This window comes from Podarcis tiliguerta (genome assembly GCF_965153285.1).
Source record: "Podarcis tiliguerta genome assembly, chromosome: 4".
Lineage (NCBI taxonomy): Eukaryota > Metazoa > Chordata > Lepidosauria > Squamata > Lacertidae > Podarcis > Podarcis tiliguerta.
The window spans coordinates 93726436-93753515 of NC_139537.1; the positions used below are offsets into that span (position 1 = coordinate 93726436).

A 27080-nucleotide genomic window follows, 5' to 3' on the forward strand; every position below is an offset into this window, starting at 1 on the left:
TTGTCTGATAGATTTTTTAAGAATTTACTAGATATATTAATCACTCAGCATAATGCTCTTAGGGCAGTGTATATAAAAATAAAAAAAACACGCACAACAGAGGTCAAATACAAAATCAGTAGGATTGGTTAAGTGCTCCTGCACTGGACCTGTATGCTGAGAAACCGCACAACTTTCAGAGAATTGCAACACTAGCAGTAAGTGTTGCAATTCTCTGGAAGTTACTTTAATACTTTATATACACACAAAATAAAGTATTGGGATTATGGTGGCAGACTGCAAATACCGTATTTTTTGCTCTATAAGACTTGCTTTTTCCCTCTTAAAAAGTAAGGGAAATATGTGTGCGTCTTATGGAGCGAATGCAGGCTGTGCAGCTATCCCAGAAGCCAGAACAGCAAGAGGGATTGCTGCTTTCACTGAGCAGCGATCCCTCTTGCTGTTCTGGCTTCTGAGATTCAGAATTTTTTTCCCTTTGTTTTTCTCCTCCAAAAACTAGGTGCGTCTCATGGTCTGGTGCGTCTAATAGAGCGAAAAATACGGTAATTGTGTAGAGGTTGTTATCTCTTCCGGTCTACTGTATAGGAAACGTTTTAACACTCATTTCCCATCTGCAACACATGGGCACTCTCAGCAGTATTTGTTATCGAGGGAAGATACGTATTTTTACTTATTAGTGACAATAAAGTCTCTTTGCAACAGCTCCACCCTGACCGAAGATGAGCGGACTCTCACATCAGATGACAAACATGCGATAAAAAGATGAAGTGGAAAATTCTAAGGAAACCAGTGAAGATATTAAGATCACGTTCCATACCTGTCCAGCAGTCTGTATTGTGAAGCCCATTCCATGTTTGGAAAAGCCCTACCTGCACAGCCAGAGAAGCTGGGGGACTGAAATGTACAAGCAGGCCAAGGCCTCCCATTCTCCCCTCCGCTGGCTTTGAAAAGAACTTATAGAGGAATATGCCATCACAATAAAGGATGCTGAGACATTGCAGATACCTGCGCTAACCCCATAAGCACAGCAAGTACTGTAATTCACTCAGCAGTATATCACTAGGACAAACCATCCAAACAGAGTCAAAGAGAAGCATTTTAATATTTTGTACTTATCAAAGGGACATATATATTCAAAGGAAAACAGAACTTTTGTGATACTTAATGTTATAATAAATGTGAAGTGCCTTAATCACTTCAACACATTCCATGTGCACAAAAATACTGAAACAGGAAGAAGCAAATTACTGAAGTGAAAATGAAGGAGGTGAGATGCAACATGCAAAGCACACTAGGAGAAGCCTTAGAGAATTGTGACAAACCATTCACAGCCGAGACACTGTCATTTGGATTCTTAAAACCCTTTTCCAAAGTATTTTGGAGCCATAAGATTTGCTCATGGTTATGGAACAGGCATTTTGTAATTAGCTACTGCGTACTAATCTGCCAATTTTTAATAAATCTAAATCGTATGATGAATACATTTAAATTTGACTGCATTTCTCGAGTTGGGAATTTATTGTAGCATGTCTGCTGCTTTGCTCAGCGTAATGGCATTTTGTAGGAAAGCTGCAAATCCGAACAAAGGTTTCTGTACTTCACACTGCTCCCCAGTGAGAAGAGCGTTTGAACAAATATCAGAAGTGTAAAAGGTTTGAGATACAGAGGAACACACAAAGCCCATTACCACAAAGGTAGACCCATGAATTGTAAGAAAAACCTGATGACCCTAAGGAAAGAATGGAAACAGATTAAGCTAGTTTGGCATGACGGCAACAATCAATGACTAAAGAAACTTAGAACCCAACACCAGAGACTTGTTAAGAAGAATGTACATTGGGGAACAATTTCATGAAAGTACATGAAATGTTAGCTTTTGGGGTTGTTGTTTTTTACCTTGTTCAAAAAACTGTGATCGCCTTTTTAAGTTTTTCAAAGAAATGGGTTCTGTGTCTATTTGAAAAAAATATGAAGATACAAAACAAGTCAGTGTGGTGTGGTTTGGCTTTATTTAATATCTGTCCAATGGATAAACACTATTCAGAGAATCCAACTTAAGCTGCATTGAAACAAACATCTTGCCAGCATAGTAGCCTATGTCACAGGAATGTGTTTACCAAAGTACAGTGCTCCTACTCTATACATCATCTTTCAGTGTTCAAAATTTCAGCAGAGGCAGAGCTAGGGCAGTAAACGAGATTGCTGGGAAATGAACAACCAGAAAACCTGGACATTGATCTCTGTTCGTTTCACTGGGTGGCCTGGGATAAGTCATTATCTCTTGGCCTGAACAACTTTACAGGATTGCTGTAATATACTTCCACATCAGTGCCCTGAACTCCTTGGATGAAGGGTGAGATAAAACATGTAAAGGTAAAGGTACCCCTGCCCGTACGGGCCAGTCTTGACAGACTCTAGGGTTGTGCGCCCATCTCACTTAAGAGGCCAAGGGCCAGCGCTGTCCGCAGACACTTCCGGGTCACGTGGCCAGCGTGGCATCGCTGCTCTGGCGAGCCAGAGCCGCACACGGAAACGCCGTTTACCTTCCCGCTAGTAAGCGGTCCCTATTTATCTACTTGCACTCAGGGGTGCTTTCGAACTGCTAGGTTGGCAGGCGCTGGGACCGAACAGCGGGAGCGCACCCCGCCGCGGGGATTCGAACCGCCGACCTTTCGATCGGCAAGTCCTAGGCGCTGAGGCTTTAACCCACAGCGCCACCCGCGTCCCTTGTTCAAAGGGACATGTAGTAAAACATGTAGTAATATCATTAAATGTTGTCCTGTAGGGTCTGGATGGGCTTCTTGCTCAGACAAATGTTTCGTTCAATTCTTTAGTTATTTACATGCTACTTCTATTCTGCTTGCCTTTTTAGAAAGCTCACATCAGCCTAAATATAACTAACAAACAAAACAAATCTTAAGTAAGTGCACTGAGCTCATGACAAGCATCAGGTGTCCTTAGATCAGCAAATGTGGTGTCTTCTTGCCAGTGGAGAGTTCACTTCAATTTCTATGTGCTGCAGGCCGGAGTTATAAAAATGCATTCTTAATCTAACTGCATGGGTATAGGACAGACTTGAGAAACCCGGGCTCCCAGATATTGCTGGACCACAACTCCCATCTTCCTTATCCACCAGCACCAATGAGGATGATGGGATTTGTAGTCCAACAATATATGGGGATCCAAGTTTGAGAAAGGGTGGCATAGGCACACAAAGCTGTTGCCATCAACACACCACTGAAATAAATGGAAACTGCAAGGGAAACTAAGCTCTTGGGCTGAAATGCATTCTAGTTTTATATTACAGGATAGGTTTTCTCTTCCTTTGCCTTCCTCAAAAGTCTAAACTTTCAAAAAACATACACTAACTCCAAGTCTTACTGGGCACACATAAGTTTTCACCATACAATTTTCTACACATTGAATAGACTTTTCTTTTTTCTTTCAAAAAGCATTTTACAGAGTATCTCTCTCTAAGCGCGCGTGCACACACACACACACACACACACCAAGGCTGGGATTAACGTGACAGTGAAAGGCAAGTAATCCCATGAACTTGCTAGGACCTCAACGCCTGTACTGTTTAAAATTATTTCTGCCTCCCCCCCCCCCTTCTTTCATTCTTACTACACACACTCATATTGTCAGTGATGCAGAAATAAAGGAACTAGATGCCATCTTGTTAGCAGTTCTTTATACGTGCACAACGCTTCCGGGAGAGAACCCAATTTGTCTTCTGCATGCAATTATATTTATGAGCCACCTAAGAAAATTGGAAGTTCTTATATTTCAACTGTACACAACTCCCCAGTACACCATATCCACTAGGTATACATTTTCCCCTTCAATCCCAACCACTGCCTACAGCTAGCAATTGGAAAGTTCTGATGGTTTTACCTTTTTTCTCATTGGAATTTACATCTCCTTGCATTCCATTGATCTTTGTTTCTGAATCCTGAAACCAGAAAAATTAACATGTTGAAATAATTCCATGACTCTTACCTTCATCCCCCACCCCCACAAAATAACTACAACTGCTTTTGACACTCCTGGTAAGCCATACAACCTGTAAAGCTAAAATAGATATTTTTGATCCTACCCCTAAAGAACTTTATTTTTATGCATATTCAATAAATGATGTAGAATGAACAATCATTCATCTAATAATCTATTACTGGGTTTAAAATCTAAAAGATCTAGCAATCAGTTCATGTGCCATTATGGGCTTCTGATGCTTAGAAAATCAAGAGAAGAGATTTCGTGAAACTTGTTCCTCCATCTTCGAGAAGGAAAGGGTTATGCAAATGTTTCTCAGACTTCTGGCAGCTAAGTTAAGTTTTCCGATTTAATACTGAACATGCAAGATGGTAACTGGCACGCACATTGATTTGCTTTGTTGCAAATAACTGGCTAGTAATTTGCTTTGTGGTTGCACTAGGAGAAGATGAATGATCCAACGAATGAATGGACAACTAGGAAATTGAGAGCTAAATTTGTGGTTCAACAGTGAATTGTTTTTCCTACCATGTCCAGAGGAGGGCAACCAAAATGGTCAAAGGCCTGGAAATGATGCCTTATGAGGAGCGGCTAAGGGAGCTGGGCATGTTTAGGCTGGAGAAGAGGAGGTTAAGGGGTGATATGATAGCCATGTTCAAATATATAAAAGGATGTCACATAGAGGAGGGAGAAAGGTTGTTTTCTGCTGCTCCAGAGAAGCGGACACGGAGCAATGGATCCAAACTACAAGAAAGAAGATTCCACCTAAACATTAGGAAGAACTTTCTGACAGTAAGAGCTGTTCGACAGTGGAATTTGCTGCCAAGGAGTGTGGTGGAGTCTCCTTCTTTGGAGGTCTTTAAGCAGAGGCTTGACAACCATATGTCAGGAGTGCTCTGATGGTGTTTCCTGCTTGGCAGGGGGTTGGACTCGATGGCCCTTGTGGTCTCTTCCAACTCTATGATTCTATGATTCTACCCAATGCAGTGCAAGAGATGCAGTAGGGAAAAATTACCTACCTGGATGGGAAGAAAGCAAGGCCAGAACAGAGAAATTACATGACAGCAGTGAGCAGATGCCTCTATGGGTATTTACTTTGGGTTCACAGGAAACTTCAGTAAGGAAAAAAAGTTTCCTGCAGTGTGCTAGCACTTCTCTCATAGTGCAATAGAACGACTGACTTACGCTGCCAGAACATGCAGCAAAAGTATCTGGCCACATCACTTTCACATGTCCTGGCATAAAAAGTTGCTGGCCTGCATCACCACCTAGCTAACAATAGGACCTGGACTTCTGGTCAACAGGCCAAGACAACATTTCTTCATTAATTGAACCTTGGAGACGTTTAACTTTCATTAAGTGAGTACTTTCTAAAAGGTAAAGGTAAAGGGACCCCTGACCATTAGGTCCAGTCGTGGCTGACTCTGGGGTTGCGCCGCTCATCTCGCTTTACTGGCTGAGGGAGCCGGCGTACAGCTTCCGGGTCCTGTGGCCAGCATGACTAAGCCGCTTCTGGTGAACCAGAGCAGCGCACGGAAACACCGTTTACCTTCCTGCCGGAGCGGTACCTATTTATCTACTTGGACTTTGACGTGCTTGAGAACTGCTAGATTGGTAGGAGCAGGGACCGAGCAACGGGAGCTCACCCCATCGCAGGGATTCAAACCGCCAACTTTCTGATCGGCAAGCCCTAGGCTCTGTGGTTTAACCCACAGCACCACCCGTGTCCCTTGAGTACTTTCTAGGCACTGTTTAATGTTGCTGAGAGAAGAAATGCAGAACCTCTTCCCAAATGCAAACATAGGCATACTTACATCATTTTGAAAATTGTTGTGCAAGTCTTTTTGTGCTGATATGCTTTGACTTTTGGCTGAAGTGCTGTCCACAGATGTCGCATCAATCCATTTGTTCTCAGGTGTACCTATAATGTTGGTAGCCATACTGGTGAGATTGAGGATTTTGTGCCTTGCATATGGCAGGGAAGGCTGGTCTTTGCCCCAGTCTGATTGGCATGTGGAGATCAAAAAATTGAAAAGTAGACAGGGAAGATGTCAAAGCATAAAGAAAAAGACTTAATGAAAATACATCAAAACCAAAACGCACACAAAAAAGACAGGAGGGACAGATGAAGTAGAAAGTGAATTGGAATTTGTATGTGTGGAAATTGGTTAGGGCTTTTTATGAACAGACCGCCTTCCCCCAAAAAGCAAGCATTAGTCAAAGGCAAGCACAATGAACAATAGCAAGTTTACTAACTTTTATTCTTCAAATACAGGTATACACTACAGTGCTAGACTATCTGGACAGAGAAAGGACCTGATTGCAAGGGATTGGTGTGGGGAATAGATTACATGGATGCTCTTCCAGGAAACAGAACCACAGAACTAATAATAAAAGTGCTGGATTCTTTCTGCATCTCTCTGACAAGGTCAGGAAAATCAGTATTTCTGAAGGCTGGGGGAACAAGAAACCTACGCAAATATATTTCTCCTTGAAAAAAGTTATCTCCGGTTTAAGAAAAGTAGACTTGCTAATGCAGATTTACACAGCTTTAACACATGCAAAAAACAACAACCCAAAATTAACAGCAGCAGGAGCTGTATTTACAATAAGCAGGTGCTGCCAGGAAAAAGCTGTTGCTGCAGAAGGCTGCAGAAATAGAGGACTCATCCATCCCAACAAGTTCGCAGGCAAAGAACAGACACCTTTCAGGTCACGCAGAAGTCACCCCAAGTAAAAGCTCACCCTTCTTGCCGTATCGCCTAACATCCATGACAAGGTTTCCGGTTTCTAGTGAGCTGCCGATGGCTGCTTCCCACTGACTCTGGTCCATACCTGAAACCTTTGTGCCATTGAGAGTAAGGATTTCATCCTCAACATTCAACTGGCAAAAGTCTGCTGGGCTACCTGGTGGTGATGGAAAGATGAGAGCTAACTTGTAATGTCAGAAACATGGGGCAGCTAAATAAAAAAGGAACTCACTTTAATTTTTTATGTTAGTTTTAAGACTTATTTTTGGTATGTTTTATCTTTGTGAGAGCTGCTGCGAGCACTGCGCTGCCTTGGAAAGACAACGGGGGGGGGGGGTTAGAAGCCACTGAATAACTACCAGGACTTGTCATTCATATTTAACATACAATATGTCTATTCTTGTGCCTAAGACATGACTAAGCTGCTTCTGGCGAATCAGAGCAATGCACGGAAATGCCGTTTACCTTCCTGCTGGAGCGGTACCTATTTATCTACTTGCAGTTGGACATGCTTTCGAACTGCTAGGTTGGCAGGAGCAGGGACCGAGCAACGGGAGCTCACCCCGTCGTGGGGATTCGAACTGCTGACCTTCTAATCAGCAAGCCCTAGGCTCTGTGGTTTAGACCACAGCGCCACCCGCGTCCCGCCTAAGAACTACTTCTGTGCAAATAATTGTTGGAGTGCAACTTTGGGGGTGAAGTCAAACCACTGGAGAGTTACAGGGCCTGCTGTGGCTGTAGATACTGGTATGGAAGAGACATGTTTTGTTGCAGCTGGGGCAGATGAAGGCGCCTAGACGTGGTGCTACAGGTGTACCATGGCGTTAAAAGTGTGGATTAATTCAAAGACACAAGAGGTACAAATAATCATAATGACTCAGCATTACACTGCATTTATTGATAGTTAATTGACATGACTAGAATCGTTTGGTATTTTTATAGGCGTAAAGGTTTGCTGTGAATACAAAGCCAAGCAGTTAAGGTGGTGTGGCAGTTTCTTGGTTTTGCAAATTGTGAAGAAGGATCTCCTCCTCTCCTACATTAAAAAAAAAAATTGCTAAAAAGGCAAAAGCAACAAATGACCCTCCATAAATTTAATATGCCACCCTATCAGACCCACCAGAGAATCACTGCTGTTTTGCAACTTGTTATCTATGTCGCCTCTGTGAACATTTTAAAAACACACTTATATTTCCTCTGTTTACACTGGTTTTCAACCATGTTGCTAAGCACAGCAAGGAAGTGTGAACACTTCAGAGCACTTTCCCACCCAAGATCAGGAGCACTTGCCAATATCAGTTCCAAGTTATGAAATGAGATTTTTTTTTTTTAACAGGCACCCTTAAAGGCGCACTCCTCCATTGTCTCCCAAGACAGATGGATGCCAACCGTGGTGAAATTTTAATAACCTTTTCTATCACCAACCCCACACCTGCTTCCCATCTTTTCCCCCAAGGGGCTGACATGTGATGTTACTCAGGCATGTCCAACATTCAAGAAACTGGGATCTACTCCCACTATAAAAAAAAAACTGGCAGTGATCTACCAAAATCATCAGTGTTGTTGAGCTTCTTTTTAGGTGGTGGGAGGGTCCCGAGATCCACCACGGTCTACCTTTTGGACATCCCTGTTCTAACTCATCTGCAACACTGACAGTGAACTTGCCAGACCAACTTTGCCAGAATGGAGACCTGAATCCAGGGTTCTCCTGCCCGAGTTAATGCCACGATGGCTCTAAAGCACATTTCAGGTTTTAATGCAGAAAGTTCCAGATGCAACACCCAGCATCTTCAACTAATAAGGTCTCAGACAACAGTTCTGCGAAAGGCTTCTCTGCTCAGTGCTACCCAGCAGAGCTATTCCATGTTGCGAAGGACCTTTTACATCATGGCAAGCAGACGTTACATGAGGTCATGGAACCCTATTGTGACCTATTTGCAAAGCACTTTGCAGATAAAATTACTTAGATCAGCTCCGACTTGAACTTCGCAGGAGTCCGGAGGAATTTTGGATTAGAGAGTCTGTTTGTCCTGTTTAATTGGATACCTTTCAGCTGATTGGCTGTGAGGAGGTAGGCAAAATCTCGGGGGGGGGGGGATGAATTCAATGGCCCATTATCTTGATTATTGCTTATCCTGTATGATAAATCAACTGTCTCAGCTTCTGTTGAGCAAAGGACACTATAGAATGCCTCCCTTTGGCCGTAAAGAGGCAGTGATACGACTTCTGTTTAGCAAACTATCTTTGGACCACCTTGAGGCTGAGTAGCTATAGTTCATTGTCTAATATGGTTACTTCGAGACTGGGCTACTGCAATGCACACTATGTGGGGCTTCCCTTGCGCTTGATATAGAAGCTGCTGTTAGCATAGAATGCGGCAACACAATTGGAGGCGGTTGGAGGATGGATGGCGGCTAACAGATTGAGGTTGAATCCTGACAAAACAGAAGTACTGTTTTTTGGGGACAGGAGGCGGGCAGGTGTGGGGGATTCCCTGGTCCTGAATGGGGTAACTGTGCCCCTGAAGGACCAGGTGCGCAGCCTGGGAGTCATTTTGGACTCACAGCTGTCCATGGAGGCACAGGTCTAATCTGTATCCAGGGCAGCTGTTTACCAGCTCCATCTGGTACGTAGGCTGAGACCCTATCTGGCTGCAGACTGTCTTGCCAGAGTGGTGCATGCTCTGGTTATCTCCCGCTGGGACTACTGCAATGCGCTCTACGTGGGGCTACCTTTGAAGGTGACCCGGAAACTACAACTAATCCAGAATGCGGCAGCTAGACTGGTGACTGGGAGCGGCCGCCGAGACCACATAACACCGGTCTTGAAAGACCTACATTGGCTCCCAGGACATTTCCGAGCACAATTCAAAGTGTTGGTGCTGACCTTTAAAGCCCTAAACGGCCTCAGTCCAGTATATCTGAAGGAGCGTCTCCACCTCCATCGTTCTGCCCGGACACTGAGGTCCAGCTCCGAGGGCCTTCTGGCGGTTCCCTCACTGTGAGAGGCCAAGTTATAGGGAACCAGGCAGAGGGCCTTCTCGGTAGTGGCGCCCGCCCTGTGGAACGCCCTCCCATCAGATGTCAAAGTGATAAACAACTACCTGACATTCAGAAGACATCTGAAGGCAGCCCTGTTCAGGGAAGTTTTTAATATGTGACATTTTAGTGTATTTTTCATCTTTGTTGGAAGCCGCCCAGAGTGGCAGGGGAAACCCAGCCAGATGGGCGGGGTACAAATAATAAATTATTATTATTATTATTATTATTATTATTGCTGACAGAAGTGCGACCTTGTCAGCATATAACACCTGAGCTTAGAGATCTGCACAGGTTGTCAATTTGTTACTGGGTCAAGTTGAAAGCTCTTCCCCACGGCCTGTGCCATCTAGCATTCTGTAAGGATCTATCGTTTTCTCCATGCTTCTTAATATATTCATGAAGCTGCTGACATGAATACAGCTTCTGGGCTGTATTCAAGGCACTGGCCATTCAGGGTTTTTTATAGGTTGAGATATTTCCTGATGTGGCTTCTACTCCAATGAATGACTTGCCAAGTGAGGTTCAGGAGGCCTGTTCCTATACAGTGGTAGCCCACAAGACGAATGCCTCGCAAGACGGAAAACCTGCTAGACGAAAGGGTTTTCCGTTTTTCGATGCGCTTCGCAGGACGAATTTCCCTATGGGCTTGCTTCGCAAGACGAAAATGTCTTGCGAGTCTTGAGATTTTTTTTCGCTCCCCACCCCCTTTTTCTAAGCCGCTAAACCGCTAATAGCCTTTTAGCAGCTAATCCGCTAATCCCTTAAGCCTTTAATAGCCGCTAATAGCCGCTAAACCGCTAATAGCACTAATCCGCTAAGCCGCTAATAGGGTTGCTTCGCAAGACGAAAAAACCGCTAGACGAAGAGACTCGCGGAACGAATTAATTTCGTCTTCCGAGGCACCACTGTACTGCTTTTCAGGAGGCTGGCGAAGAATTGTCTTTTTAAAAAGGTTTTCGATTCTGATAGCAAAAATTTGATAGGTTTTTGATAGCAGAATCTGGATGGCCATTGGCCATGTATGATCTAGCTGAGATTCCTACACTGTTTGGGGTTGGGCTAGATGAACCTTGGGGTCCCTTCCAACTCTACAGTTCTTTAATTCTATAATTAATGGTGCAATTTGGCCAGCTCAGGTTTGTTGCTGGAATTTGTTAAACAGGGTGGATGCCGTTAATTCATTAATCTGAATGTAAATTGTGGTGCTTTGGCAATTCTGTCTGCTTTTATTACTGTTTGTGCCACTCTGAGTTTTCTTGGAGAAGCAGTAAGGACTGGACTTTTAAAAGATAAATAATAAAAATTATTCTGCTTTAGGCCTGGGGGAGACCAGCTATCAATATGTGCCCACAGCAGTGGGCAAACCAACCAATAGCCTGACTTGGAGGGTGACAAGAGGGTGACAGCTGCATGCGTTAAGATTGTCTATAACTTCATGGCCTCTGCTTGCACCGAAAGCACCACAATCAACTTTGCCTGTGCTAAGTTTCACAGATTCAGGAGTTGTCTCAGACTTGTTGCAGGTCAGACTCTGAGTTTCTTTAATTATTAAAATCTTAATCTCACTGCTTAGTAAATTACAGAAAAACCTTTACTGCTCCTTCTGCTATGGCATGCTTCACTGTTGAAGAGCTCTAATGAATTCCTTCTGGGAGGCCAGAAAGACAAACTACAGTTTCTATTAGGGAAACAATCATTTTTTGTTGTTTTAAGAGGGGGGGGGGAGACAAAGTTTTGTAAATTAATGATTTACAACAAAGTAAAAACAATACTGCTGAAAAAGTTATATAATTTCTTCACAAAAATGTCATGCAAGTCAAGAGCTGATATAAGAGACATCATTTATTTCCTCTAAAGTGTTGGGAGGGTGTTACATGAATATGAAAAGGTGATAATTTTAAAATTCTACCTCAGCTAAAGCTTGGCTATTTTCTTTTAATACTATTAATGATCATCATGATTGGTTACTTATATGTTTATGATGTCATACATTGTTTTGTTTTTGTCACAAAAGGAAATAAAATTTATTTATTTTTAAAAAACAACCACCATTATTTTATTCAAAGACAACTAAGAATTTATTGACAGTATTGTCAATAAGTTTAACTACATAAAAAACAAAAGACAAATCTTACCTTCTTCCTTGCATGCAAATTATTTTAAAAAGTGCAACGCATCTATTTGAGAAAATTAATGCAGTGCAATATAGACCTTCTAAAGACTTTTGGGGGGGGGGGGACATTATTTTCCTGGCTGCTACTGGAGAGCTACAGTTGACAGCATAATCAATCACACATGCAAATAAGAAGAACACAAATTAATCTTAGAGCATTCTCTCTCTACCATTCCCAACAGTTTTTCTTTTTCCAGCAGCCTTGCCACCCAAATTTGCAACCTGAATTCTTCAGATCAAGTTAGATCAATTGCTTGCCTTCCAATTAACTTTCTCAAGGCAAGCACATTAAGAGTTTTACATGGGAATTTTTACCTTCTTCTATTGACTTCACGAAGACTCCAGAAGGATCCTGGTGCACTGCAAACCCAAAACTCCGACTGCTACCTGGTCTCTGGTTTATACTGATTCTCATATCACTGTACTGGTCCTGAAAAAAAAAATTAAATAGAACATGATACTGCAGTATCTGGTGTCACAGGCTCCTACATGGAGGAAAGCCTATCCATTAAATAGGTGAGGCAACTTACAATGTGTGCTCTGGGCTTTTAAATTATCTATCAAGCAGACAGAAGTGTCCTCTGCACTAAAAAAAGGCTAGCTAGTGCTTTACTTTGGCAACTAATTTTAAATGTTGCATTCGTATAAATACTTGGGCCTTGCTGATAAGACCTATTAAGAGGTACTTCAGCGGGCAGAAAGTTAACCCTTTGATACGCATACCAGCGATGACAGGTAGTTCAATTGCTCAAACAACTACGTTTTTACTTCTGCCTCTTGTATTCAGCAAATGAAGTCTAACTCAAGATTAAAATTGCTCCAGGCACATTTGGTGGTGAGAGTCCCCCATTCATATGTCTCAATAATCCATGTGTTGACAGAAGCTCCTTTGGTAGCCATGAATATGTTTTGTATTTGAAGATAAGCTGCATTTTCACCAACACACACATACGCCACAACCAACCAACCAACCAACCTACTTCACCAAGTCAGACAGGTATCAACATGATCTAGAGGCCTAAAGACAGCATCTTAAAAAGCAGAGACATCACCTTGCCAACAAAGGTCCATATAGTTAAAGCCATGGTTTTCCCAGTAGTGATGTGTGGAAGTGAGAGCTGGACCATAAAGAAGGCTGATCGTCCAAGAATCGATGCTTTTGAATTATGGTGCTGGAGGAGACTCTTAAGAATCCCATGGACTGCAAGAAGATCAAACCAATCCATTCTTAAGGAAATCAGCCCTGAGTGCTCACTGGAAGGACAGATCGTGAAGCTGAGGCTCCAGTACTTTGGCCACCTCATGAGAAGAGAAGACTCCATGGAAAAGACCCTGGTGTTGAGAAAGACTGAGGGCACAAGGAGAAGGGGACGGCAGAGGACGAGATGGTTGGACAGTGTTCTTGAAGCTACCAGCATGAGTTTGACCAAACTGCGGGAGGCCGTGGAAGACAGGAGTGCCTGGCGTGCTCTGGTCCATGGGGTCACGAAGAGTCGGACATGACTAAACGACTAAACAACAAGAGGCCTAAATTTGAACAGAAGAAGAGCTTACCAGATCAGGCCGGAAGCCCTATCTAGTCCAGTATCTTCTTCTTACAGCGACTAACCTGATCCGTATAGGAAACCCCTAAGCAGAACCTGAGTGCCATAGCACCCTCGCCACCTGGGGTTCTTCCTAGCAACTGGTACTGGTCTCCAACAGTGGAGGTAGAACATAGTCACAGTAGATAGTAGCTACTGGTAGTCCTATTCTCTTTTGGGAATATGTGTGGTTCAATACACCCCAACTATTACAGAATTATCAAAACACTAGCACACCTCTCCCCCAAAGACTGGAGGATTAAAAGCTGTAAGCATTGTCAAGGAATAAATTGGTTTAAAATGTCTGGGAAAATCCGAGAGTATGGCAGCCCATATCGGAAGTGTTGATGGGGGGGGTGCAAATTTCCCCCCCCCCCACAAAAGCTCAACAACTTTGGCCAAACAAACAAACATTTATACCCCACCCATCTGGCTGGGTTTCCCCAACCACTTTGGGTGGCTTCCAACCGAATATTAAAAACAATACAGTGTTAGACATTAAAAACTTCCCTAAACAGGGCCGCCTTCAGTTGTCTTTTAAAAGTAAAATAGTTGTTTATTGCCTTGACATCTGCTGGGAGGGCGTTCCACAGGGCAGGCGCCACTATCCAGAAGGCCCTCTGCCTGGTTCCCTGTAACCTCACTTCTTGCAGCAAGGGAACCGCCAGAAGGCCCTCAGAAATGGACCCCAGTTTCCGGGCTGAACGATGGGGGTGGAGACGCTCCTTCAGGTATCCTGGGCCGAACATGTTGCTGGACAAGATAAGCAACTGGGATGACCAAGCAAACTCCTCTTATGTTCCTATGAATGACACCTCAGTGTCCGGGCTGGATGATGGTGATGGAGATGCTCCTTCAGGTATACAGGACTGAGGCCGTTTAAGGCTTTAAAGGTCAGCACCAACACTTTGAATTGTGCTCGGAAACATACTGGGAGCCAGTGTAGTTCTTACAAGACCGGTGTTATATGGTCTCGGCAGCCACTCCCAGTCATCAGTCTAGCTGCCGCATTTTGGATTAACTGCAGTTTCCGAGTCTCCTTCAAAGGTAGCCCCACGTAGAGCGCATTGCAGTAGTCCAAGCGGGAGATAACTAGAGCATGCACCACTCTGGCAAGACAGTCTTGTACAAACCTGAGACTTTTCTGTGGCTGCAATGTACCCTTACTGTACGAAAAGGAAAAGCAACACCTGATGCTTTTGCCTCTGGCTGGCTGCATATCCACTACAGGCATGTGGCCCCCAGAAGGCTGCCCATGAGGCAATGTGGCCCTTGGGCTGCAAAAGGTAACCCACCCACTTATTTACACGAATTCCTTTCCTGGCCTATCCTAAAGGTGGCATTAAAGCACAATGGCAATGATGAAATGGATAAACACATTCACAGCCAACAGAGAGCAAGCCTGAATGGAAAAGCTTTAAGGCAGGGATGGGGAGCCTTCAGCCCTCCAGAGGTTGTCAGACTACCACTGACATCATTCCCAGCTAGCATGGCCGATGGCCAGGGATGGTGGGAGTCCAGCAACACCTTCCTCTACCTTAAGGGGAAAGGGTGTTGATGTTACAGGTTGGGAGAAGATAAATATAATCAAGTGGAAACATTTAAGGTAAGAGTAAACCCTTGCCATAAAGTGTAGTCTGATTTCTAAATCTCACTGAACACATTTAAATGCAAGCTCCCCCAATCAATGTGTGCTATCTTTGTCTAAGCAGCAGAAACAATTCTAGTCTTGGGGTATTATTTAGTGCATTGAATTGCACCCAGGCTCAAATTTCTGCTTCCCAGAGGCTCAAGGACAAAAGAATTATTGCCTTTTATTCAAACCGTACCTGCATTTCAGCAGCTAAATAGGCAATCAACAATCTCCTTGCAACTTTCAGAATAAGTTGACTGGGAATAAATGTTTGTTCGGAACAAAAGGAGAGGGCTGCTGACTTCACATGACCTTCCCAGAGGCATCTAGCTGGTCACTGCGGGGAACAGGATGTTGGCTCAGAGAGATCTTTTGTCTGACCCAATGAGGCTGTACTAAATATGTGGGGTAAAGGGAAAGGGGAAATGCACAGAGGCTAGGCCTCCCCATATTTGAGGTCACATCCACACCAAACATTTAAAGCACATGGCTTCCTACAAAGAATCCTGAGACCTGTAGTTCACCCATCCCAGAGCTGCAATTCCCAGCACTCTTAGTGAACTACAGTTCCCATGATTCTTTAAATGCATAGTGTGGATGTGATCTGAATCACCAGGATATGCATCACTCAAGACACTACTCTCTGTTGTCAGTGCTTCTCCCCTTTCATTATACCTGCATTTATTGTACTAGTTGGGATACATATTTCAGATGCTTAGAATTGCAAAATGAATTACGCCGATTTGGAAACCTATTATTTGGCTTCCCAAATGACAATCAATTGTAAGAAAAAATGTTAGAAAAGTTAGAAAAGGGTTGCATTAAGATTTCTTTTAAGATATGGGTTAACTTTTTTTAAAAGCCACACCTAGGGATTAGACACCTGTCTGGGAAAGTTGCCTCATGGATCAACATCCCAGGGTCTAATTAACATTTCCTTGCTCTAAGATAAATAATACTTACAAGGAAAGTAAGGAATGCTACTCACTAAGTGGATAGTCATTAAATGTTGCAAGATACAAGGGTACCAAAGTTCTGGCTGCTGACACTAATTTTACATTTCTAAGTGAGGAACGATAGGGACACAACAGCTTCTGTCAGTATCATTAAAAAAGCTCTAGTTTCTGAAGCTGGAATTAAATCACTTTCGTATCTTGCGAGACTGCAAACCCATAGCAGTGGGGTAAGTTCAAGCTCAGAAGAATTACCGTATTTTTTGCTCTATAAGACTCACTTTTTCCCTCCTAAAAAGTAAGGGGAAATGTGTGTGCGTCTTATGGAGCGAATGCAGGCTGCACAGCTATCCCAGAAGCCAGAACAGCAAGAGGGATTGCTGCTTTCACTGCGCAGCGATCCCTCTTGCTGTTCTGGCTTCTGAGATTCAGAATATTTTTTTTCTTGTTTTCCTCCTCCAAAAACAAGGTGCGTCTTGTGGTCTGGTGCGTCTTATAGCGTATACAGCCAAGTGATGTTTGTGCTATAGCATTTGCCATTAATGAAGAGACATTCTGGTGTTTGGGCTGCCATACGTCCGGATTTCCCCGGACATTACCGGGATTTCAAAGGTGGAATTGACATCTAGGGGAATTTCTGAAAGGTGGCCTCTGTCGTGGATCTTAGGCAAGTCAATCGAAAAAGTGCGGGCTTTTTGGCCTTCTTGTACAAGAAGCTCAAGTTTATCTACAAAAAAAATTGGGGTGTCCTGGTTTTTACTTTTTGAAATATGGTAACCCTACAGCTGTTCAGTTTTCTTTTACCAATGGGAACAGCTAGGAAGACACCATCAAACAGCACACAAGCTCAGACATCTTCTCCCATGCACATGTGCTTATTTAGTCTGCGGATCAAGATGTCAGCATTTGCAGAAACAGTTTGAAAAGAGTATGATGGAAGGAGATTCACTTCAAAGTTTAACTGAACACTTCATGAGCTGGGAGTAGCAAGAACAAGACAGAGAAAAATAAAAATGGAAGGTGAAGAATACTTAGCAAGTTTATAAACAAATGTTCAAAGCTAATCTCTTCTTAAGACATTTGCCCTTCCGGGATGGAAATGTACTATATTATTAAACTGACTGCAGGGGAAAAGTCAGATAATCCGCAACACCTGGTTAAAGTGTTGCAAATAATTGTGAATGCAGAACTAGCAGAACAAGCCACCCAACAATTGCATGTTTATATTACAAACTGGAAAATTATTTCAGGCCCACATCCGTCAGGACATCAATAAGAAACACAAAGTGTCTTGGGAAGATGAATGAACCTACTGTTGCCTTCAGTAATTCAGGCTTCAACCCAAACACAGCAGTTTCAGTTATTGTTTATCTATTATTTGCCCTAAGAATTTCATTACGCTGCCTTGCTAATGCCACCTCAATCTTTTTTGTGCAGGTTCAGTTGAAACACTTGCAGCTTGACTTTCCTGCCTTGTATCTTGCAAGTGACTTACGAAAACAGTACAAACACCACTAAAAAGCACAACTAAACCAGCTGCAAATTTAACACAAGGATCAAAGATTAACCACCAACAGATGAGTTCCTTAATTTAGAAAATATGGACCATTATCTTTAATTTGCTGCCATACTACTTCTAGAAATTATTTCTCCACCTGCAAAAATCCAAAATCCTCATGGAAACTATTGGCATGGCCCTACTCCCCCAAGCCACTATTCTAACTTTTCTGGAAGGGATTTACTAGCAGGTAAATTTACTAGCATGCATTGTGTGCGTGTTGAATCTAAATAACTCTACTCATCAGGCTAAATCTCTCTTGAACTGCCCTAGCCAATACTGCTGCCTTATTTTCCATTCTGTATCTGAAAGGACTTCCTCCTATCCGAGTCTCACCTGCCAAATGTAAAATTACAGTTCACCTTGGACAGAGACCATGCATATCCTCCTGTGCCCACTGCTCCTAGCACACCAACAACAGCCAACAAAGCATTACAATGTGTAAATGCTAGCATCTCTCCATACTCACTTGTTCTCTTGAAACCTCGGTCTCTGGGTGGCTTGTTTGTTCTGCTGCTGAAGACCCAGCTGCAACTGAGTCATGGGTAGTATGATGCTCTGATTTAGGGCCCAAGTGATTAACATCTGCACCTTCGCTCGCAATGGCAGCATTCTCTGTAGGCGATTGTCTTGTCTTTGTCTTGTCCTCAGCAGATGAGTATCTTGTCCAAGTCTTGTCCTCAGCACTTCTTAGGTCACTTATAGATTGGCTTTGTCCAGCTTCTGGCTTAGAAAGTGAATTGCTGGTGAATGCGTACTGAGTTCTCTTGGACACATCTACTTCTCCATTATATTTTGGGGCATCATCCATCTAGGAAAGGAGGTATTAGTTGGTGGTTTTTTTAAAAAAAGATTATTATTTACAATTGGTTTCAACATGTCGCCCTAAATGTTTGCCTTCTTCCTCATGTTTTCTCAGGCCCTCTGCCCGCTACTGACTGGCATCATCAAGTAGATTTCAAAAAGTAAAAATTATATAGCTTTGGTCAGAGTAAAATATTCAAGGAATAAACTGCCTGTGCTGCAGTATATAAAGGTAATTAAATTAAACCCTTTAACATCATGAGTTGGGGTAGCCTGACGTAACAGAGACACAGATCCACTGAAAAGAAGCAGCACAAAATGCATTTATTGCTCTGTTCTCCTTTAGCAGCAACGTCATTGTCTGTTGCAAGTCTTTATGAGGCAAAACAATTTAATATCATTTCCCCCAAAATATTAGTTTATACAGAAACATCTGTCTATATGTTTTAGGCACTAGACCAAGTAACTACTCAATGTTACTGCAACACATTTTTAATCATTTCTACATGGTGGGGGGGGGGGAGTGAAAGCTCCTTTGAGTTTATTCAGAAGAGTTACCCACAGAGACATTAGAAAGATGATTTTATTTTATTTTTACCGTAAATGACCTAGGAAGTGATGAGATTCCTCTCGAATGGACACCAAAGGGCCTAGGTGTAACCACAGACGTTAGTCTGGCCGTATCGGTTTTCTGGTAACTTCTTGGGAGAGAAGCTGAAACCCGAGCTGCCCCAATTGGTGCATTTACTGAATGATATGTTGACAAAGGGGGCTGGTGCTTTTCTTCTGCCATACTCTTAGGTGGAGCTGGAGATTCGATTCTTGCATAGCTCTCCGTTCCCTTATTGCTCTCTTGACTGTTTCCCTCATTCTTCAAGGAGCCGGCAGCATCGTTTTCAACAAGGTGCTCTTTTGAAGGCCTTGAAGGAATTTGCTCTCCACTAAACACATCGTCGTTTGACAAATACATTCGCCTGTTTTCCGCCCGATGCTCAGCGCTGCTATAGAGCCCTTGATCTCTGCCCTCCCTAAGGGGGGGAAAGTGCATTACGACATCAGTGACATAAAGAACAGGTGGGGTTTCAGTCATCATTTCGCTATTAGGTGTACTCTGAAGTGAAGACAGAACAGTAGAAAGGTTTGTGGCTATTACACAAGCTTAATCACAATTCTCTCTCTCTCTCTTTACATATAGTACTATGTATATTTTCAGAATGTTAGGTGTTTCCACAAATAACCTTCTCTTTGGCACATTTAGGAAGACGTTTCTTATGGCTGGGTGCCCAATATATAGTGCAATCCTGTAATACTGAGTTCACTGAGACTTATTCTCAGGATTATGCTGTGATCGTGTACTGCAGTTTGTATGTTTTATTGTGGTTCAATGTAGGCTTTTCAAATAAAGGGTTTTATTTAAGAAACTAGAGATATTTCAATACGGGCATCTCTCAGTTGCCATTTTATTTGTTATGTCTTAAGAAAGGCTTAATAAAGGCTTTCATTTGCTTCTGATTCCACTGGGAACACGCCGCATTCACTCAACAGTTGAGTTGGGACAAAGACATGCAAAAGCCTTTGTCGTATTGTACCAAGAATAGCTCAGATAGACAAATATCAGGTTTTTTAATAATCTAGAAAGACGTCACCCTACCAGCTAGAAGCACAACCACAAATACTCTTACCGCAGGCATACTTAGTCAGAAGCAAGTCACAATGCAATCAATGGGTCTTACTTCATACAAATAGTTTTAGGATCTGGGTGCAAACTCTACCAATCATTTTAGTTTGAAAAGGCAATAGGATTGAAAAGGGATCCATAAATTTAAACTTAAATTAGAACTTAATTATTCACTCCTTTTTTAAAAAATCTACTAAGGTGATTAATATACAGTGAAAATCATTTTATTAGCAGAAATCATCTTAATCACTTCTTAAGTACTGAATGAATCAGTAACCATGGAGGAAAAGACTGAAATAGTCACACTTGAGTGCTGAAAAGGCTTTTGGCTCCATCCTAATGACCCTTTCTACAAAGGAAGTCATTTAAACTCTGTGCAACCTACTTCTAAATAAACAGAGGGAGCTGTTCAAAATGCTAAATATTGTTTGCCAACGTTACCTGTCCCTCTGCATTTCTCTCAGAGATTTGCCGCGTCTTTCGGAACTCTCAGAAGTTCTCCGCTCAATTTCTTCTCTCTCCTCCTTTTTCTTTTGCAAATCAGAAGTGTGGCTCTTACGACGGCTTTTCCATTTTGCCAAATCCTGAGTACAAATCAGGCAAATGAACACTGCATTTCCTACAGACCTTGGTAAGGGCTACTGCTGTGAATGCTCACGGATCTCATTACCTATCCAAGAGTGCTCATTCTGACTGGATGTTCAGGCGCTCTAATTTCACTCTACATGTCTAGTGTTCCTGCATTCTCAAGTATCTTCCTGCAAAATTGTCTCTAAAAGAGCTGGGCAGTGGCTGTCTTCTGTTCAGGTGAAGAAGATAGTAGTCTCATGTTTAAAAGCATAAAGACTTTGCAAGGGAAAAGGAAGTACACTGTCTCAAAAGCAAATTTGTCAGTGTAAATATTTGCTCTTCCCTTTCACAACAACAGTCAATGGAGGTCTAATTTTAAAGATACTTTTGTTCAAACAAAATAGGAACACAAGTGTGTATTTTATGTTTAGCTTGTCAGAACAGTTCAGGACAGTATTTTTTATTGTTTCCTGTTGGATACAGTATAGAAATACAGGCTCTTTTTAATTATGTGAATGACAGTTGTCTGGAAAAATGGTCCACCCCAAAATGTACCTTGGGTACCTGCATGAGGCATTCCGATTTAACAGGCTCTTGGCACCTCTTGAAAACCGCCCAGGTTGGGAATTGAATTCCCCTGCTTTTGTTCCACGGACAACAGTGCCATCCCTACAGTCAGTTTTCGCCATTTACAGCCCTTCGTCTTGTAGTGCAAGACAAAAGAGCTGCAAGAGAAAATATAATTCCTCTCCCTTTTCCTCAAGGAGAGGTATACAGATCCTTGTCCTGTGCTATCTTGAAGTGGCCACGAACTCTAGATTCCTCATGACTTAAAACTGAATAACTGTACATAATCATGACCAGTGGTGGACCTTGAGTTCTTAAATTCCAGCAGCGTCCTTTTCCCAAGCCAAATTCGGTGCCCCCTGCCTCTTACCTTCCATTCCACATCATAGCTGCAGCGCCCCCTGTGGTGCCTCCAAGGCTCTGTGCCCAGAAAACAAATCTGGATTTTTGGAATTGCCACACCCCTCCCAAATTAAAGGCAAGGGGGGCAGAGATTTGAAGGCAGAATAAATGGGAGTGGAGTGCTTACCTCTTCCTGTGCCCACCCATTCCTTTTTTTTTTAATTTTAGGCCTGAATTAGACTATTTGCAAAGTGACTCTGCATTTTACCTGAAAGTAAGGAGCACTGAATTCTAATTGGTACCACCCACTTTTTGCTTCCCTTTGACTGTTGAAGGATCTTCATGCTGCAGGATTTGAAGTGCATCTTCAACATGCTGTTAAATATTTATAAGTTAGGGGGTTTATAGGTCATAGATTTATAGGTTAAGGTTAGAGAGCATCATAGCTAATTTCCTTGGAGGAGATAGATTGACTCAAGTGTGTTTAAGATAAATCCGGGTGTGTATTTAAGATGCGTAATAGTCCCCGTTAATCTTTTAATTAGCATGTTTGAGGGCCCATCTAAATCAAACCCTGTGTGCTGGACCATGTGCCAGACACCCTTAATCCTGTGGTGTCAACCTGGGTTCAAAGGTACTGGAGACAGCCTAATTTCCTTTGAGGTGAGAACCTGGGGGTCAAAGGATTGAAGACCTAGGTGTGAGAATACAGATGAGTAGGGATTATTTGTGCATTACAAAAGAGCAAGGCTAGAACAGGTGGGATGTGACCATTCTCGGGGGAAGGTAAGCAGCAGAGCAGGGACACTGCTGCTTTTGGAAGAAGCTGGCGCCGCTTGGAATGTAATGCTCAGAAACACCTCCACAGCAGGTACAGGTTATGTATATGTGCAATTAAACCATCTACCACAGGCTTCCTCAACCTTGGCCCTCTAGATGTTTTGAGACTACAATTCCCATCATCCCTGACCACCGGTCCTGCTAGCTAGGGATCATGGGAGTTGTAGGCCAAAAACATCTGGAGGGCCGAGGTTGAGGAAGCCTGATCTATCAGAAGAAGAAGAAGAAGAGGAGGAGGAGTTTGGATTTGATATCCCGCCTTTCACTCCCTTTAAGGAGTCTCAAAGCGGCTAACATTCTCCTTTCCCTTCCTCCCCCACAACAAACACTCTGTGAGGTGAATGGGGCTGAGACTTCAAAGAAGTGTGACTGGCCCAAGGTCACCCAGCAGCTGCATGTGGAGGAGCGGAGACGCGAACCCGGTTCCCCAGATTACAAGACTACCGCTCTCAACCACTACACCACACTGGCTCTGTCATAAAGACACTGCAGTCTCCACTGTGCCTCTTTTTCCAAAAGGAAACACAGACCCCAGTGAAAGCTCCTGCAACCCCTGGAATCTCGCTCTGTTCGTGGAGATTGAGGTGGTGTGTGACTATACTTACGTCTTGCCATTGTTCATCTTGTTCTTGTAGCTGAGTCCTTATTCTCTGAAGCTCCTCATAACGCAATTGACGGATCGTTTGGAGCTCATCTGCACTGACATCATTCAAGGATTTGCTCCTAGGAGTCAACACATCATTATGTTTAAGTTTCAAATGGCCTTAATGGGGAGTAACAATTACTTTGGAGAGGGAGCTAAACTATCCATTCAATAAACCAAACTGCACTAAAAACAGTAAGGGACTTCTTGAAATTATACATTTATATTGTTGGTGCTCAGATGTTTATATGACCATCTAAGAGAGGATTTTTTCACTTGACAGGAATATACCACAGTACACTCTGATATTGATAATATACTTTAGAACTAGGATTGTTTTGTTTATGTGGTGTCACTTTAACAGCAAATCATTTCCTGCTGTCATCACAAACAATGTCTCCCTCTTTAACTGCTTACAGAGGGCTAGACCATAAAGCCCAATATTGGCTGATGAAGCTGGAAGTTAAATATTATGGTTGTACTCTGAACAACACACACTGGGGAGCAAGTCCCATTAAATCAAGTGGGATTTACTACTCTGTAAACATACTTAGGATCACACTGTATGAAATAATAGAAACATTGACTGCACCCCAGTTACTGAATGAAGTTTAAAAAGGCTTAAAAAATCTAATGTATTTGCACTTTTAAATGTTTACAATGTTTGTTACAAGTCAATGGTTTTTATAGGGGGGAGAAATTACTCAAGTCAAAAGTTTCCCCAGGAAGTCAAACAACTTTACAACTATTAACTTGGTTAAAGCAACAGAAGACCTAAATATATTACATGCAGCCTCCGTTAAGGAATGGAAATTCCAGCTAAGTCTTTAGTACTCCTTTCATACCCTTGCTGATTTTGGCAGCATATAACAACTTATTGTGGAGTTATCTGAATACTTACTACAAATCTAGTCCATTTCCAAAGGTCATTGCCAAAAAGCCACGAGAGACATTAGACAAGATTGAAATAAAGTCACAAAACGCTCATGCACATTGTATTCTACAATGCAGCATTCAGCTCCCAAACAAAGGCAACCTACATGCATATAATCTGATAGCATTATCTAAAGTAAACGCCAGAGCTTTCCTTTAAGCAGCATTTCAGTAGCAATCATGCTCTGTATTTTTCATTAGTTTAGTGTTGTTAGGGTATCTGCTCATATAAGTGTTTGCAAATATTTGTTTCATCCTGCTTTTCCAACAAAAATATTGTTTGCAAAAGCTGTCTGCCACGACTACAATCCCATACAAACAGTAAGAATATAGTTCAAAATACTGCTGTGCAAAGCGTATTTTTCTTTGGGACTGGGTTCAGGGACAATGGAAGGTATCGTCGTCGTCGTCGTCGTCGTCTTCTCTCTCTCTCTCTCTCTCTCTCTCTCTCTCTCTCTCATAGCTTGCTTTATGTTGTGGATTGTCTGATAAATAGTAGCTAGAAATGAATGTTTGTTACTCATTGCGAATATTCTTTCCAGTTGGGATGAATGAGCCATCCAAAATGCTGAGTTATAGCCACCAATTTCCCAGGAAAGCAGAGAAAAAACCTTGTCTAGTTCTGTCCCACGGCAAAGCCTGAGACAGAAATAGTATATACAGTTCCCAAAACAGTAAGAAACACACTACTTGTGTCAAGACAAGAGAAAAATGGTGGATTCACTTTTTAAATCTTTGATCTTTCTCTCATAAGAAACTATGCTAACTTGATACTCAGGTGGGTCAGGATGTAAAAAAAGGACCAGTGGAAAAGATTTACTGTGGAGAAAGACTTTGATGAGGTGGCCCTGCAGATCTTCACAAATAGGGCATTTGTTGGTGAAGCTAATGATGAGATGCAGCAAGGTTTTGTTAAATGTTTAGTGTCACAGGCTAGAAAGGTGCAGGATTAAGCCTATGACCAAGGTCGCACTAGATACTTTCTCACCTAAAGATATAAGGTTGAAGGAGACCAACAAGGAATTGAGCCATCTGACTAAGTTTGATGGAGGTCAAATCCTCTGCCTTGGATGAGAGAGTTGGAGATAAAAAAGGTGGTGGGATCAGTTCTTGTTCTTTGTATAAGAACAAGCTGACCTTTGGAATAAATGCTGGATTCATCTGACTCTCGTTGTGGAAGTTACACACATTTTCTCTCACAAAGAAGGCTTCCAATTCAGATACTCTGTGAGCTGTTATAGTTACGGGGGACGGGGGACGGGGACCCTTCCAGAGATAGCAGCCACCTCTGTTCTTATAGATTTTAACCAGCCAGGCCAATTCTGGTAGAGCTCGTTTGAAGGGTTGTGTCACCCAAGTCCTTGCATCAGGCAAGAGGTAAGCCAGTTCTTGTGGCTCTGTCAAAAAGTGGTGGGGATTTGGAGGGGTAAGGCAGAAGCACGTGACTCTTTTCAAGAGCTTGGCTTGCTCCCTACTCCCCATCTCCATGGTCCCTTTCAAGAGAATAACAGAGCTCAATAGCAGTGCTGGCAGTGAAGTCTCTACTACTGAGGTTTTAAGTGCCTCCATAAATTTTTCAGGTAATTTATAGCGCTTTTGGGGTAAGCTAATAACTTTTTTGCTTTGTAAGCTATTTGCCCATTCCTGATCAATCATATCAGGGAAAAAATGAACAACAACAAAGAAGAGTTGGCTTGGATTCAGTGAAAACAGATGCTCATCTGGAAACTGGCTGAAAAGCTTCTGGAGTTTCAGATTGTAAATCTAGGATGGAGATAAGACTTAGATGGTAAAGGCATGGAATCCTCATTATGAAGAGACTAGACGGGGGAATTCCTCCGGAAAACAGCTTCCCTCTTCTTTCTTTGCCGGGATACTCACGGGAATTGCAATCACTCCATGTGTAGAGGGTACAAGAGCAGTGCTACATGGCCTTTGTTTTCCTCATTCCTTTTGGAAGGCAAGCACCTGGGATGAGGCTGTAAGGTCATGAGAGACTGTACAACTTTGCTGAGAACCTTCTGATGAGCAAGGGGTGGAGCCAAGGGGCTGTTTGGATGGGTGTTTTTGATAAGGTGGTCAACCTGGGAGGACCTTAGAGGTTTTGAGATGTCCCTTCTCTGCTCTGGTGAAACAGCTGAGCAGAGATATCTGCCAGGTCTGGCTGCTTAATGTTTCTGATCATTCATTCCTCTAGAAGGAGGGAAGGAAGTGCTAAACTGGAAGCTTCCCCTGGGGGACAGGAGGGCACAATGCAGGTGCTTTTGTGTACAAAAATAGTAACTGGCCTCTAAGATGGTGCCATATGGGAAGAACACTGAGGACTCCACACCCAACTGAAGTGGACCCTCTCTCATCACAGGCCCCTTCTGTATCATAACTGTGGGTGATGGTCAATGTGTGAATGTCTCCTCTTTTAAGGCCTTCTGTTCTCTCACAGTAAAGAGGATTATGGACCACTGCGTCCTGAGAAATGCTGCCCCAGATGAGAGAAATTTCTGTTGGCTGGGAGTGGTGTGAAATGGGCAGGGATGCTGCTAACCAGTGGCCTTTAGATACTGGTGGCACTGCTTGCACAAAGGCCCCTCGGTGGTGACAGCAAAAGTGTTGTATTCTTCCCTCCCCAACATCCCTCAAGTGTTGTTTTTTGTTCAAGCTTTTGCTGTCCTTCCAGAGGGAGTTGTGCGGAAGGGGGGCTAGGCAAACAGAAGAGAGAAAGTTCATAGACAATACAAAGGTCTTTTCTTTCCTCCTTTGAGAATTTGGGGGGGAGGGAGGAATGAGAGACTAAAAAGGAAAAAAAAACTAAGAAGGAATAATAATTACAAAAATATGCTGAAGAGGAGTCATACGGGGGAAGCTCTGTCCTGGGTGAAGTCAGGGAAAGAACTGGAAGAGGAGCCTAAGGGACACAGAGCTATCCCAGAATTCTATCCCATGCTTCCTTGCCTTCCTGGGCAATTGGTGGCTAGAACCCAGCTTACTGGAATTCTCATCACCCCAAACGAGAATGGGC

At 42.8% G+C, this 27080-nt stretch overlaps 2 protein-coding genes across 47 annotated transcripts in view; one reads left to right on the forward strand and one right to left on the reverse strand.

The window, feature by feature from the left end:
* LOC310675380 (mediator of RNA polymerase II transcription subunit 22) overlaps positions 1-27080 on the forward strand; it is a 241906-nt gene that overhangs the window by 69096 nt on the left and 145730 nt on the right. The window lies entirely within an intron of this gene.
* Positions 1-27080, reverse strand: part of LMO7 (LIM domain 7) — a 151140-nt gene that overhangs the window by 20602 nt on the left and 103458 nt on the right. For 11 of the 46 annotated variants that reach the window (XM_083435747.1, XM_083435745.1, XM_083435739.1 and 8 more), the window contains 10 exons: positions 23094-23211; positions 20611-20753; positions 19090-19519; positions 18157-18498; positions 12276-12390; positions 6742-6903; positions 5811-5998; positions 3898-3955; positions 1897-1953; positions 1688-1729 (listed from right to left, as the gene is read on the reverse strand). In XM_083435747.1, coding sequence (XP_083291873.1) covers positions 1688-1729; positions 1897-1953; positions 3898-3955; positions 5811-5998; positions 6742-6903; positions 12276-12390; positions 18157-18498; positions 19090-19519; positions 20611-20753; positions 23094-23211 — 1655 coding nt within the window. The remainder of the gene's footprint in view (positions 1-1687; positions 1730-1896; positions 1954-3897; positions 3956-5810; positions 5999-6741; positions 6904-12275; positions 12391-18156; positions 18499-19089; positions 19520-20610; positions 20754-23093; positions 23212-27080) is intronic. The other 35 variants (XM_083435759.1, XM_083435755.1, XM_083435772.1 and 32 more) reach the window with 9 other exon arrangements.